Source organism: Pristis pectinata, chromosome 30, assembly GCF_009764475.1.
Source record: "Pristis pectinata isolate sPriPec2 chromosome 30, sPriPec2.1.pri, whole genome shotgun sequence".
NCBI lineage: Eukaryota > Metazoa > Chordata > Chondrichthyes > Rhinopristiformes > Pristidae > Pristis > Pristis pectinata.
Genome location: NC_067434.1, coordinates 24,748,384 through 24,762,293, shown reverse-complemented (window position 1 = coordinate 24,762,293; position 13,910 = coordinate 24,748,384). Strand labels below are relative to the sequence as shown.

The window sequence follows — 13,910 nt, the reverse complement described above, 5'->3', positions numbered from 1 at the left end:
CTGCTGCCCTTGAACTTGGCAGAGGTGGTGGGTTTGGAAGGTGCTGCTAGAATAGCCTGGGCAGGTAACTACAGTGCATTTTGTAGGCAGTACACCCTGCAGTCACTGGGCGCCAGTGGTGGAGGGAATGAATATTCAGGGTGGTGATGACAGACTAATCAAGTGGGCTACTTTATCCTGAATAATGTTGAGCTTCTTGATTGCTGTTGCAGCTTCATTCAACCAGGCAAGAGGAGGGTATCCCATCAACTTATGCCTTTTGATGATGGAAGAGCTTTGGGTGTCAGTAGGTGAGTCATTTACCACAGGATACCCAACCTCCAAACTGTTCTTGTACCACAGTATTTACGTGGCTGGTCCAGTTGAGTTTCTGGTGAATGCCAACTCCCCCCAGAATATTGATGGCAGAAGGGGTACCTGCCCGTGATAATGCCATCGAGTGTTAAGGGTAGGTGTCTCTCATTGGAGATGGTCATTGCCAGGGTTGGCTATATTGAGGGAACTTTAGAAATGTGAAGTTCACTTACGAAAGCTGTTGATTACACCAAATAATCAGGGAATTAAATAAAAGTCTGAAGACAACAAACTTAATTTAATCAACATTGCCAGTCACACAGGTCTCACATCAATTTTCCACAGTTCACTAAAGGTGGTCAATTCAGAATTGACAATTTTATCAGCAGTGCATCACAAAGATATGAATGTCTAACCCCAAAAAATCCATCAGGATCAAGGCATAGATCGAGAGCTGGTTGGAAAGATGTTTTCAAGATGATTTGAGTTCAGGGGTAAAGACCTCTTACTCTAATCATCTACAGCCTTGGTGAGATCACTGCTGAAATATTGGGCACAGTTTTTGTCTCCTTATCTAAAAAGGGATCTAGTTATTAAGGGGAAGGTTCACCAGACTGGGTCCTGGGATAGTGCAATTGTTGTATGAGGGGAGATGGAGTAGACTTGAGCTGTATTCTCTGGGGTTTAGATGCATGAGAAGTGATCTCACTGAAACTTGTAGATGCAGGGAGAATGTTTTCTCTGGTGCTGTGAGGCATCTAGCCCATAGTGGTATAAATTTAGTTATGGGCACGTTAAGGGAAGCTTAAGCAGAGGTAAGGTAGGTAATGAGGGTCTTTGCTAACTAATCAGCTTGGTTCACTGATATAGAATCATATAGCACGGAAACGGGCCCTTCGGCCTAACTCATCCATGCCGACCAAGATGTCCATTTAAGATAGTCCCATTTGCCCATATTTGACCCATATCCCTCTCAACCTTTCCTATCCATGTACCTGTCCAAATGTCTTTTAAAAGTTGTTATTGTACCTCCCTCAACCACTTCCTCTGGCAGCTCATTCCATATACTGACCACCCTCTGTTTGGAAAAAGCTGCCTCTCAGGTTCCTACTAGATGTCTCCCCTCTCACTTTAAATCCATGCCCTCTGATTCTTGATTCCCCATCCCTGGGAAAAATAGTGCATGAGATATTTTATAGCTTCACCATCCATCAGCCATTATACCCAAACCATGTAAAATTAATTGTTCTAACTCTCAAAACATGGGCATTAAAATACAGCTTACACTGTGAAGTAAAATACAACATTTCTTAATTTTTTTCACTTGGGAAATTTGCTACTCTGTTGTGAATCTCACTGAAGCAGAGAGAGAAATAAAAGGTTTTCCTAGTCCTCACCAAAATGAAAAAGACAATTCGAGAATAACCGTTACATACCTGCAAAATGTCAAGTTTCAACATGAATTCTCCCTGTGTGGCAGAGCACAACACTCCTATTACGACACGCATGTACTCCTCTGCATTTACAATGAACAGTTGTTCTAAGATGTCTAGTGCATGGCTTCGATAGGACTTGTCATCAAGAAAAATCTTGATGTAGGGGATCATCCCATATTCTCGAAGAATCACTGATCAGAGAGAGGAAAGATCAGATTGGCAAGTTGTGGCTTTCACAAGACACAATGTAGTGGCAAGGATTGATTGTTGGGTGACCAAGGATTGATATACACATAGGGGGAAGGTATGATCAGGGGGTGGACTACAGAGAGTAAAGAAAGCTAACATATCAATATCATCATCTCTGGTGGGTGCTGTGATTTCCAGACCATTTACTTCCCTTGAAAGAACTAAATTTGCAGAGTTAGCATTCCTAACTTTAATATCCTGATCTCTGGATTGCCATTCAGTGTGGTACACATGCAAGAGGCATCCTACCCTCCTACAGTTTAGGACTAGCCACCTTATCGATACAAATATAATTATGGACATGTTTAGAGAACCTTAAGAGAAGTCAATGAGGGTAATGTGAGTCTATTATCATCGGAAAGTAGTTTCTTTAGCAAGTGGATTGGGTGCTGGAAGGCAGATTGGGTTGGGTACAGATTTAAAATGATTGGCAAAAAAACATATGGGAAATGAGCAGAATTCTTGACCACATGAAGAATGGTTAAGATTTGGTGCACTACCAAAAAGCTGATCGAAGAGTACTGGCCTTGTGGTTGAAGAAGGCTCGTTTGCAGTTATAAGGAAAAGGCCTAGATTTTATGACCATATAACTTAAATGGCCAGAGTAGTCTGCACACTATCACCAAGAAAGAATGTAAAGATGTGACAACAGTAACTTTAAGTACTGAGTTTTCTGCTTTAAGTGGATAGTTATTTGATGGAATGACATTTAAACTAAACAGAAAACTAATCAGTAAAAAGATTAACGCAAAATGCTTAAGATACTCTTTGAGCATTCTATTGTCTGCTATTTTAATGCCAATTTAGTCAGATGATGTTACCAAAAAGAGGAGCATCCTAATGCTGACATCACCAACAATTACTTCCAAGTGTATATAAAGAGATTAGGAAAATGTTAAATAAACCATGAAACAACACTGCTGGCATTCCCCTAAGGACCACTTGGGTGTTCAGTGTCGCCCCAGCACTTGGAACTTACCGATGTTTTTCACAGAGCCTTTAAGCATGGTTGCTACAACTTTTAACATCAAACTTAAGGCCTCTCTCTGGTGCTGCTGGTCATCAGAAGGTCTATTCCCTGTAGTTTCAGCAGGAAACAAATAAGTGGAAGAAATTAAAAAGAGCAAATATGAATCCCTGGATATTTATTAAAAGTAAACAAAAGTAGTTTAATTCCAGTGATGGGTTAAATGAATTCCAGAGGTTTCATCACATGGCTTCCCTCCACCTCTGGTCACCCAACGGGTCCACCAAAATGACAAACCGACAGAACGACAGCCAAAATAATCTTCTTTCTCCCTACCTTTGATATTTGTAAAACTAATAAATACAAGTTATCTTCAAATGATTATTTTGAAGTTTTGGACATTCCTTGAGGCTCGAGGATGATCTTACCCTGTAGATGCACAACTTCTACTAAGTATTTTAAGGGAAAATTCAGTAAATGTGAAAATCCTGTAAGGGATTTTTGTGGGTGCAAGCTTCAGGCTGACACAGGGCTGGAAGACCAGTGTTCTGACTTTGCAACCATGCTCACAAAGTTCTAATTGGGATCAGAGGTTGAAATAATTAAGTCCTTTTAATGACCTAATTACTAATTCCAAATAGAGAGGAGAAAGTAATGTCAAGAACGAATCTCTGAATATTGATGCCTGATAGTTAGTTGGCAAAGATCATGCTTACCCGCTTTCCTCAGGATTTTCGCCTGCCTCTGAAGCCGTGTGAGGAGCATCTCGAGGAGCCTGGTTTCTCGGAACACAACGGTGAGCAATGGATCGTACTTGGAAATATCCAGCACACATTCAAGTGCCAGCAAGGCACAAACTGGGGAGAGATTCTCTCGAATTATGGCTTGAACTCTTGAAAAAACCTCATGGGGTATGTAAGACAGTTCGAATACAACAAACCGCAGCATCTCAAAATACTGAATCTGCACCGTCTCTGACTTGAGGTAGATCACCTCAGCAAACTGGAAGAAAACTTGCTGTGTCCATTCCAGAAGGAAGAAATTGGCTTTATTCCAGCTCCAGATCTTCCTGATTCTGTCCAGGATAATTGATGAGACGTGGGAACAATTAGAATTTAAAAATACCGTTTGCAAAATTTTGAAAGCCTGAAGATTTTTCACAGTTGTATCTAGAAATTGAAACAGAAGGCATGAGTTGCTTGCAATAAAGTGAGATACAAAAGCCAACAACCATTTCAACCACTGAGTGCTGCAGGAAGATTAAACATTAAGAATCAGACAAAATGTGCAACTTTCCCATTGAATATCATTGGTAATGCAAGACTATCCCAGGCACTATTGCAAAGTATTTTGTGGTTCCAATAGATAACAGTATTTCCTTTAAGAGTCCTCAAAGGTTTTGTTCTGGGTCCCTCCTATTTCTCATCAATGCTGCCACTTGGAAAAATTGTCCATGGCATCAGATTTCAAACTGACAACATCCAGCTGTACTTCAGCACCACCTTCTCTGGACATCTCCCAATACATTTCATAGAATCGTAGAATATTCAGCACAGAAACAAGTCCTTTCACAGAACTCATCCATGCCTACCATGATGCCTATTTGCACTAATCCCATCAGCTTGCATTAAGCCCATATTTCTCTGCACCTTTCCTATCTACCTACCTATCCAAATGGCTTTTAAACATTGTAATTGCATTTGGCTCTGACAACGCCTCTGGCAGCTCATGCCAGATAACCACCATCTTCTGTGTGAAAAACTTGCCCCTCCGATCTTCTTTAAGTTGTTCCACTCTCACCTTAAACCTGTGCCCTCTAATTCTAGACTCTCCTGCCCTGGGAAAGAGATTATCTACCCTATCTATGCACACATAATTTGTAAACCTCCATCTCCTCAGCCTCCTAAATTCCAATGAGAATAAACCCATCCTAACCAATCTCATCTCATAACTGCTGCCCTCCATCCAGGCAACATCCTGGTGAATCTCTTCTGCACTCTCTCTATTGTTACCACATGTCGTTTGCAAACTTACTAAGCAGAACATCTTCATTCTCATCCAAGTCATTTACAACAAAGGTCCCAGCACTGATCCCTGTGGTACACCACTTGTTACAGACTTCCAGTCAGATAAACACCCATCTACCATTACTCTGTGTGTCCCATCACCAAGCCAAATTTGATCCAATTTACCAACAAACCTTGGACCCCTTGTGCCTTATACTTCTGGACCAGCTTACCATGCAGGACCTTGTCAAATGCCTTACTGATGTCCATGTAAACCACATCTAATGCTCTGCCTTTATCAAGTTTCTTAGTTACCTCCTCAAAAAACTCAATCAGATTTGTGAACCAACCTCTTGTTCAACATTAGTAAAACTGAAGAGTTGATTGTTGACTTCAGGAAGGGGAAGGAGGGCAAACATGTGCCAGTCTACATTGGGGCATTGGCAGTGGAGAGAGTCAGCAGCTTTAAATTCCTGGGCGTTAACATATCAGATGACCTGTCCCAGGCCCAGCATGTAGATGAAATCACAAGGAAGGTGCGCCAACATCATTACTTTCTCAGAAGGTTAAGGAGGTTCAGCTTGTCACCGAACACTCTAACAAACTTCTGCATATGTACTGTTGAAAATGTCCTGACTGGTTGCATCACAGTCTGGTACAGCAATTCAAGTTTGCAGGAACACAAGAAGCTGCAGAGAATAGTGGACTCAGCCCAGTACATCACAGGCACATCCCTCCCCACCATCGGCAGTATTTACATGAGGTGCTGCCACAAGAAGGCAACATACCCACCATCCAGGCCATGCCATCTTCCCGCAGCTACCATTGGGCAGGAGGTACAGAAGCCTGGAGGTCCCACACCACCAGATTCAAAAGTAGCTATTTCCTATTCGGTTCTTGAACCAATCAAAACAACCCTAATCACTACAGTATAGCAACACTATGACCACTTTGATTACCTTGCACTAAAATGGGCTTTGTTTTTTTGTTCTAATTGTGTTTTTTCTTGTAAAACTCGTGTATAATTTAAGTGTAATTTCTGTTTTTCTTGTAAATGCTGCTTATCTGATGCTATGTGCCTGTGATGCTGCTGCAAGTAAGTTTTTCATTGCACCTGTGCAGACATGTACTTGTGCATATGACAATAAACTCAACTTTGATTTTGATCTTCCCTGTACAAAACTGTGTAGACTCCTCTTAATCAGTCCCTGTTTTTCCATGTGAACATAAATCCTGTCCCTCAGAATCTTCTCCAACAACCTCCTGAATACTGATGTAATGCTTGCTGGCCTGAAGTTTCCAGGCTTGTTCCAACCACCCTTTTTGAACAAGGGCACAACATTAGCAATCCTCCAGTCTGCTGGTATCTCACCTGTGGCAAATGAAGATGTAAAGATCTCCCAGCAATCTACTCCCTTGTTTCCCTTAATGTCCTGGGATAGATCCCATCAGACCTTAAGGATTCATCCACACTAATGTACGTCAATATTTCTAACAGAAATATCAGTGTACCCCATCTCCACATTCTTCTCCCTAGTGAATACCAAAGAGAAGTATTCACTTAGGACCTCGCTCATATTCCTTGGCACTGTAAGTTACCCCTTTGATCCCTGGAAGGATTACTCTTCCATTAGCTACCCTCTTGCTTCTACAATACTTGTAGAAAGTTTTGGGATTCTCCTTAATCCTATTTGGATTGGGATATCATGTTGGGACTGTACAAGTTACTGGTGAGACCACCTTTGGAATATTATGTGCAGTTCTGGTTGCCCAACTAAGGGAAGGATGTCATTAAGCTGGAAAGGGTGCAGAAAAAATTCACAAGGATGTTACCAGGACTGGAGGGCTTACATTAGGAGAGATTGGATAGGCTGGGACTGCAGTTAGCATTTAACATTTAGTACTGTGTTGGCAGAGCGGGACTGGGTAACTGTCAAACAACCAGAAAAAGCAGTACATGGGTAGTTCAGATGATTGCAAGACTCTCTAACTAGTGATCAGCCCTGAATACTGATGGAGCAGAGGTTTCACCTGAGAAGTGCAATTAGACCAAAAACCATTGGTGGCTCAGCTGTACAGAGAGGCTACAGAAAGATCGAGAGAGAGATTGTTGTGGGGGAATCGACAGTCAATGGTGTAAACATGTGTTTCTGCAGTCATACTCATAAAAAGAGTAAATTACTGATGTTTTGAAGCATTAGGACAGCAATGGTGGGGTTATTCAATTACCCTAACATTAACTAGGTTATTTTCAGTGCAAAAGGTATAGACGAAAGAAGATTCCAAAACTACATAAGCAAACCTATATTTGGTCAGTATGTAGCAAGCCCAACAAGAGGGGATGCAATTCTGGATTTAGTTCAAGGGAATGAAGCCAAGCAGAAGAAAAGAGTATTATTGAGAGAGTTTTGTGACAGTTATTACATTTTGGTTAGACTTAGTATAATTATGCAAAAGGACAAAATAGGAGTTTAAGTTCTGAATGGTGAAAGGACAATTTTGGGCTGAAAACAGCTCCATAGAGTCAGCAGGAAACAGGCTTTTTGGCCCAACTCAACCAAGATGCCCACCTAAGCTAGTCCCACTTTCCTGCATTTGGCCCATACTGTATCCCTCTAAACTTTTCCTATCCACGTACCCATCCAAATGTCTTTGAAATGTTGCTGTCATACCTGCCTCAACCACTTTCTCTGGTAGCTCGTTCCATATACCCACCACCCCTCAGGCCCCTTTTAAATCTTTCATCTCTCACCTTAAACCAATGCCCTCTAGTTTTTGATTCCCTTTCCTTCAGAAAAAGACTGTGACCATCTCCTTGATGGTCAGTCTCAGAGCAGCAGGAGGCATTTGGGGAGAGTCAGAAAAGAAATAAAATTGCAGATGCCAGAATCTGAAACAAGAACAAAACTGCAGGAAGAACTCAGCCAGTCAGGCAGCATCTGTGGAAGGAGAAACAGTTAACGTTTCATGATGAAGTCCCTTCATTAGAAGTGAGAAAGAGAGAAAGCATGATACGCTAAGTAATAGAGAAGGTGGGGAGGGCAATGGGTGGATGAATGGAGATCTCTGTGTAGGTGACCCCCATGTTACAGCAGACACAAGAGACTGCAGATGCTGGAATCTGGAGCAACAAACAATCCGCTGGAGGAACTCAGTGGGTTGAACAGCATCCGTGGGGGGGAAGGAATTGTCGATGTTTCGGGTCGACACCATGCATCAGGTCCCCACATTACATCAGTTTGGGTAAGAGAAATTCGCCCTTACTGAATTCACATATTACCACCAAAAGGTTGGAGATAGGGAATAAAAATTTGCTCTTAACAAAATTTTTGTGAGAAAAAGTAAATAAATAAACCCAAAATTTATTTTTTCAACTCATGTTTTTTTTAATGTATGCACAGATGACATGGTTTCACGTCACAGGAAATCTCCATACAGACTGCTTTCGAGGAACACAACCCACCCCCAGTAACGCAGGGGTCACCTGTAACAGGTGCAGTGATGGACAGCCAGTGATGAGCTCCTTTGGCTGTGTAATGTGTTGCTCATGTTGTGAAGTCTGGGTGATGTTGCATGGTCTGGCTCACTGGGACTTGCTGAGCAGACCAGAACACAGAAACAGAAGAAGCAAAGGGGAGGGGAATGGTAGTACAAGTGGCCAGTCCTGATCCAAACAGAAAGAAAGAGCAAGTTATCTGAAGTTGGACCTGAAGTATTATCCCTGTTACTTAGAGTAATTTGCTGTCTCACTTTCTCAGTTCCGATGAAGAGTCTTTGACCTGATATGTGAGCTGGTTTCTTTTTCCACAGAACTACTTGACTGGCTCAGTTCTTCCAGCATTTCTGTTATTGTTTGGGGAGATTCAATGGGTTCTGGATAAAGAATAAACAAGGAGGGAGGATGCCAATTTCAAAGTCAGAATTCATAAAATATCAGTGGATAGAAGCAATATTTTGGTAGCAGCTAAAAGTTCATCTTTCTGGTTGCCTGCCTATGTCTTCAACCCGTGGACATGGTTTTAAACCCTCCTTCTAACCTTCATAATATTGATCACCTTGTGCTCCATTAATTTCACCAGCAGCTGATGGAGAAACATAAGGATTTTCCTTTTGTATTAAAAGAGGAAAATCAGACTTTTATGGTACAGTGAATAGTTTATTACTGTCCAAAGGTTTCCAATTTATTTTAATTTGTAAAACAAATGGCTGTACTAATCTCTTGCTCTGGTAACATTACATTCCAATCATTAGACCACACCTGAATTACCTATTCAGTGAATAGCTTTGAGTGACCATTTCTTTCTCCTCACTGAATGTGGTCTTTTATTAGCCAGTTGGAATTATAACAGATTATCAAAATTATAAACAGAGATTATTTGGATACATTGAGACCAGAGCACACCAGGATGTTAAATGTCAGAGCCATGAAAGTTTCAGTCAATTTGTAATGCTCACTATAGTTACTGAACTGAAACTGATGCAGCATTTACCTGACTTTGGTGGCTGTTGAAACTTAAAACCGGGGAACTGAGAGCCAGTAACAGAGGGTATCACCTTCAGTTCTCTCTCTCCATAGGTTGTGAGGGAACTCAGGAAATCAATTAGTTCTTCCAAGGATTTTTCTTCTTCCTTGTCCAGTTCTTTATCAAACCTGAAGAGAGAGTGTGGTTTAAGTCATAGAGAGATACAGAACAGAAATAGGCTTTACAATCTGCTTCAACAATCAAGAACCCATTTTTACGCTAACCTTAACCTGACCCATTTTATTCTTCCCACATTCCCAGCAACTCCCCCCAGATTCTACCACTCGGGGCAATTTACAGTGGCCAAATAACCTACCACCTTGTACATCTCCCAGAATCAGGTTTATTATCAGTGACATATGTCTTGAAATTTGTTGTTTTGCGACAGCAGTACAGTGCAAGACATAAAGATTACTTTAAGTTACAAATAAATACATAGTGCAAAAGAGGAATAACAAGGTAGTGTTCATGGGTTCAGGACTGTTCAAAAATCTGATGGCGGAGGGACCTATGGGGTGTGGGAGGAAACCAGAGCACCCAGAGGAAACCCATACGATGACAGGGAGAACATGCAAACTCCACATAGACAGCACAAGAGGTCAAGATTGACTCTGGGTCACTGGAGCTATTAGGCAATGGCTCTACTAGCTGTGCCTTTCTGCCAACCTAGTTTAACTGAGAACTGACTATTATTTCAAAACACAAAAATGAACTACAAAAATAGTAACAAGGGACTGTGTGGACAGAACTGTTCTTTCAGATGAGGAACTAAAGTTTAAATGCAAGTGATAATGTAAAGCAACAAAACTAGAAATCTGAAACCAATACAAAAAAACTGGAGGGACTCAGCAGGCAGCATCTGTGGAAAGAGAAATAGAGCTAATGTTTTAGTTGGAGACCCTTTGTCATTTTCTGACGAAGGAGCACCCACAAGAACTTTTACACTTAACTGACCCTATTAAGGTCAATAGGACACGCTAGTTATTCACAAGGGCACCCACAATTTTTTGCATGCAGGAGCAGTTCTGGGAGAGAAGCAAGCTTTCCACTGTAAACTCAGCTCCTCCAGTGATCAGAGTTCATTCAGACAGCCCTGGTTACTTTTATACAATTACTCTGGGTGAAATCTGGGGGGGTTTGCAGGGTTGAAAGAGTGGTTATAAATGTGTAATTACATTTAAAGTCAGGTGAAATGACTGTTACTAATCTTAGCCCAGTTCCCAGTTGGAACACCTGCACAAATTTACAGCAGCTTGCAAGTTCACTCAGAGAGCCATCAGTAGTTTATCATGTGAGATGGAGAATTGTCACGTTGGGACATTGGAGAATGCTCCTCCAACTTCTACCCTTCCATCTCCTGTTAAACTTAATCTAATTTTGTCAAGTGGAAAGAAAATCACTACTGCCTTGCAGCGATTAAGGACATTAATTAAATGAGTTAGCCACTCTCATTCCCCCACATATCAGAGTAGAAAGATCCTTAGCAACTGATTTTAATCTCCCTGATAAAGGTTACAAGGACAGAAGACGCAGTGTATTGAAACCCTCAATTATCCAATACTATGAAATGAATATACACAAAGCAACCGAAATTAACTGCCAAAAAATGTGAAGTGATGCACGTTAGAAGAATGAATGAGAAGAGGAAATATAAATTAAATACTACTATCTTAAAAGGGGTGTGAGAAAAAAGAAAGCCATAAGTTTGCATATACAAGTCTTTGAAAGAACAAGTTTTTTTTTTAAAGTCAGTATAAAGATATTAGCTTTAGAATTAGAGGTATATGAAACAAAAGTACAGAATTTAATGTAAAACTTTATAAATCAGCAGTCATTAACCTAAGTTAGAGCATTGTATCTGGGCATAATTCTTTAGGAAGTACAAGAAGATGATGAAGGAGGTGCAGTGAATTATCAGAATATTACCAAGGATGTATGACTACAGTCAGGTAGATATACCAGAGAAGGTTGGATTGTTCTGAGTTCAGCAGATTTAAAGGGAGAAGTCAAGTTAGTCATTTATTGTCATATGCACAAGTGTGCACAGGTGTAATGAAAAACTTACTTGCAGCAGCATCACAGGCACACAGCATCAGATAATTAATAAAGGTGTTCAAAATTTGAGGGGTTTTCATGAAGTACATAGGAATTAGCAGTTAACACTGATAATATGGTTGGTAATCGGAGAAGTAATGAAAATTGGCAAAATTAAAACAAAAATTAGGGAACATTATCCCCATTCTACAGGTTGTAATCTGAAATGTGTTGTTCAAAAGGACAGAGGAAGCAGATTCATTAGTTACTTTCAAAAGGGAAATGCATGTGAAATAGAGGAAATTGTGACAAAATACAAATAAGACAAGAGAATACATGGTAAATGATAGGACACTGCAAAACGTAAAGGAGAAGAGATCTTAGAGGGCATGTCCAAAAATCCTTGAAGGTAGCAGGATACGTAGACTAGTTGGTAAAGAAAACTAGTAAGTCTACAGCTAGAGCACCATGTAGATTTCTGGTCACCACGCAGAACAATGTGATGGGACTGGAGATGGTGTGGTGGAGGTTGACAAGAATGTTGTTATAATGTTGGAAAATTGAAGTTATCAGGAGAGGCTTACAAGGCTGGGGTTGCTTTCTTTGGATCAAGAGGGACTGAGGGGAGATTTATAAGATCCCCAGACTGGACAAACAGGAGGGACCAACTGTCAGTGGCAGACAGGTTTAACATAACTGGTAAAATAATTATAAGGAAGATCAGAGAAACATTTTTCACCCAAGGACTATCAAATGTCAAGAAGGGACGATGGTTGCAAAAGCTGTCAAGGTTTCTGGATAAGCACAAAGAGCTGTGACTCAAAAGAACTGGGAAGTGAAAATATGCTAAATAGCTCAATGTTTAGCCATAATTTAACTAGCTTCCTCACAATGAGTCTAGGAACCACCATCTCCCCCAGCGATATCACTGCTCACTGTAAAGTGTGCTGGGTACATTCCACAGAAGGTACATGAATGCACCACTGAAAAAAAGAACAATATGTGATCAAATTTCAAAACTATTTTCTCTGAGTGTGCAGTTAGCTGCCTTTAATTTGTAACCGTGCTGCACCTATCAGTACTGGGTAGGAGTAACAGCCTAAATTTTTGTGTGCAAATCCCCGCATATATTTTCATTTCTTTCCACGTCCTAGGTCTCAGTTTTCTAAAACTCATTAGCTTTAGTGGGCAGGAGGATCACAGAACATCATAAAGAAGGAATACTTACTTGCCTTCATCGGTCAGAGTGTTGACTATAAAGATTGGGAAGTTACTTTGCAGCTGTATAAAACTTTGGTTGGGTCATATTTGGAGTACTGTGTGAAGTTCTGGTTGTAACGTTACAGGAAGGATGTGGAGAGGGTGCAGAAGAGGTTCACCAGGATGTTGCCTGGATTGGAGTGTATTGGCTATAAGGAGAGGTTGGACAAACTTGGAGCTTTGAAGGCTGATGAGAGACCTGATAGAAGTTTATAAAATTAAGAGAGGCATGGATAAAGTAGAGAGCCAGAGTCCTTTTCCCAGGATGGAAATGTCAAATACTAGAGGGCATAGCTTTAAGGTGAGAAGAGGAAAATTTAATGGAGATTTGCAGAAATTTTGTTTTTACACAGAGAGTGATAGATGTCTAAAACGTGCTACCTGGGGAGATGATAGAAGCAGGTATGGTAACAAAGTTTAAGGAGCATTTAGACAGCCACATGAACAGACAGGGAACAGAGGGATAGGGACCATGTGCAGGAAGATGGGATTAGTTTAGATTGGCTTCATGGACAACACAGACATGATGGGCCGAAGGGCCTGTTACTGTGCTGTACTGTTCTATGTTCCATGTTCTATTCTCTTTCCCAACTTGAGTTCCAAACTCCAGAGCATTAAATCCCCATTATGGAATCCATCGCCATACTCAAGAAACATACACAGCAACTGCGAGATAACATTATGACTGGTGGGGTGATCAAGAGCTCTGCAGAGACAGGTAAAAGAGATCCACCATTTAAGGCAGAGCTTTTATTCTTTTATGCAAGCTTCAAGAGATTTAGTTGCACTTGCCCGAGCAACAGCGTAGTCAGCAGTTCGTAACCTTCATTCTTTTCAAAATCAGCGAGTAACTCTCCAGAAACCTGATACGAATCCTTTACAAAGCAGATGACATTGACTGCTGCTTGAGCTACAACATAGACCGAGCTTCTGCCTGCCATTGCCGATAAACTTTGAATGCACTCCTGCACACATTTGCCTTCTGTAAAAAAAATATATATAAATTCACTTTTTCATCTTCAAGCCAAGTGCACAAGTAATATTTCAGCAAAAAATATATAATGATAATTCAGTCACTAATTTGCATCTAGAACATATATCCCTGGAGGTTTGCAGTTTTTCCCAACAGTGTCTGAAATTC

At 40.8% G+C, this 13,910-nt stretch overlaps 1 protein-coding gene across 1 annotated transcript in view; it reads right to left on the bottom strand.

Moving 5' to 3' along the window:
- The window catches only part of wdfy4 (WDFY family member 4), a 238,659-nt gene that overhangs the window by 183,808 nt on the left and 40,941 nt on the right, over positions 1–13,910 (bottom strand). Inside the window, 5 exon segments of the mRNA XM_052041363.1 lie at positions 1,731–1,921; positions 2,959–3,057; positions 3,663–4,115; positions 9,443–9,603; positions 13,562–13,751. Coding sequence (XP_051897323.1) covers positions 1,731–1,921; positions 2,959–3,057; positions 3,663–4,115; positions 9,443–9,603; positions 13,562–13,751 — 1,094 coding nt within the window.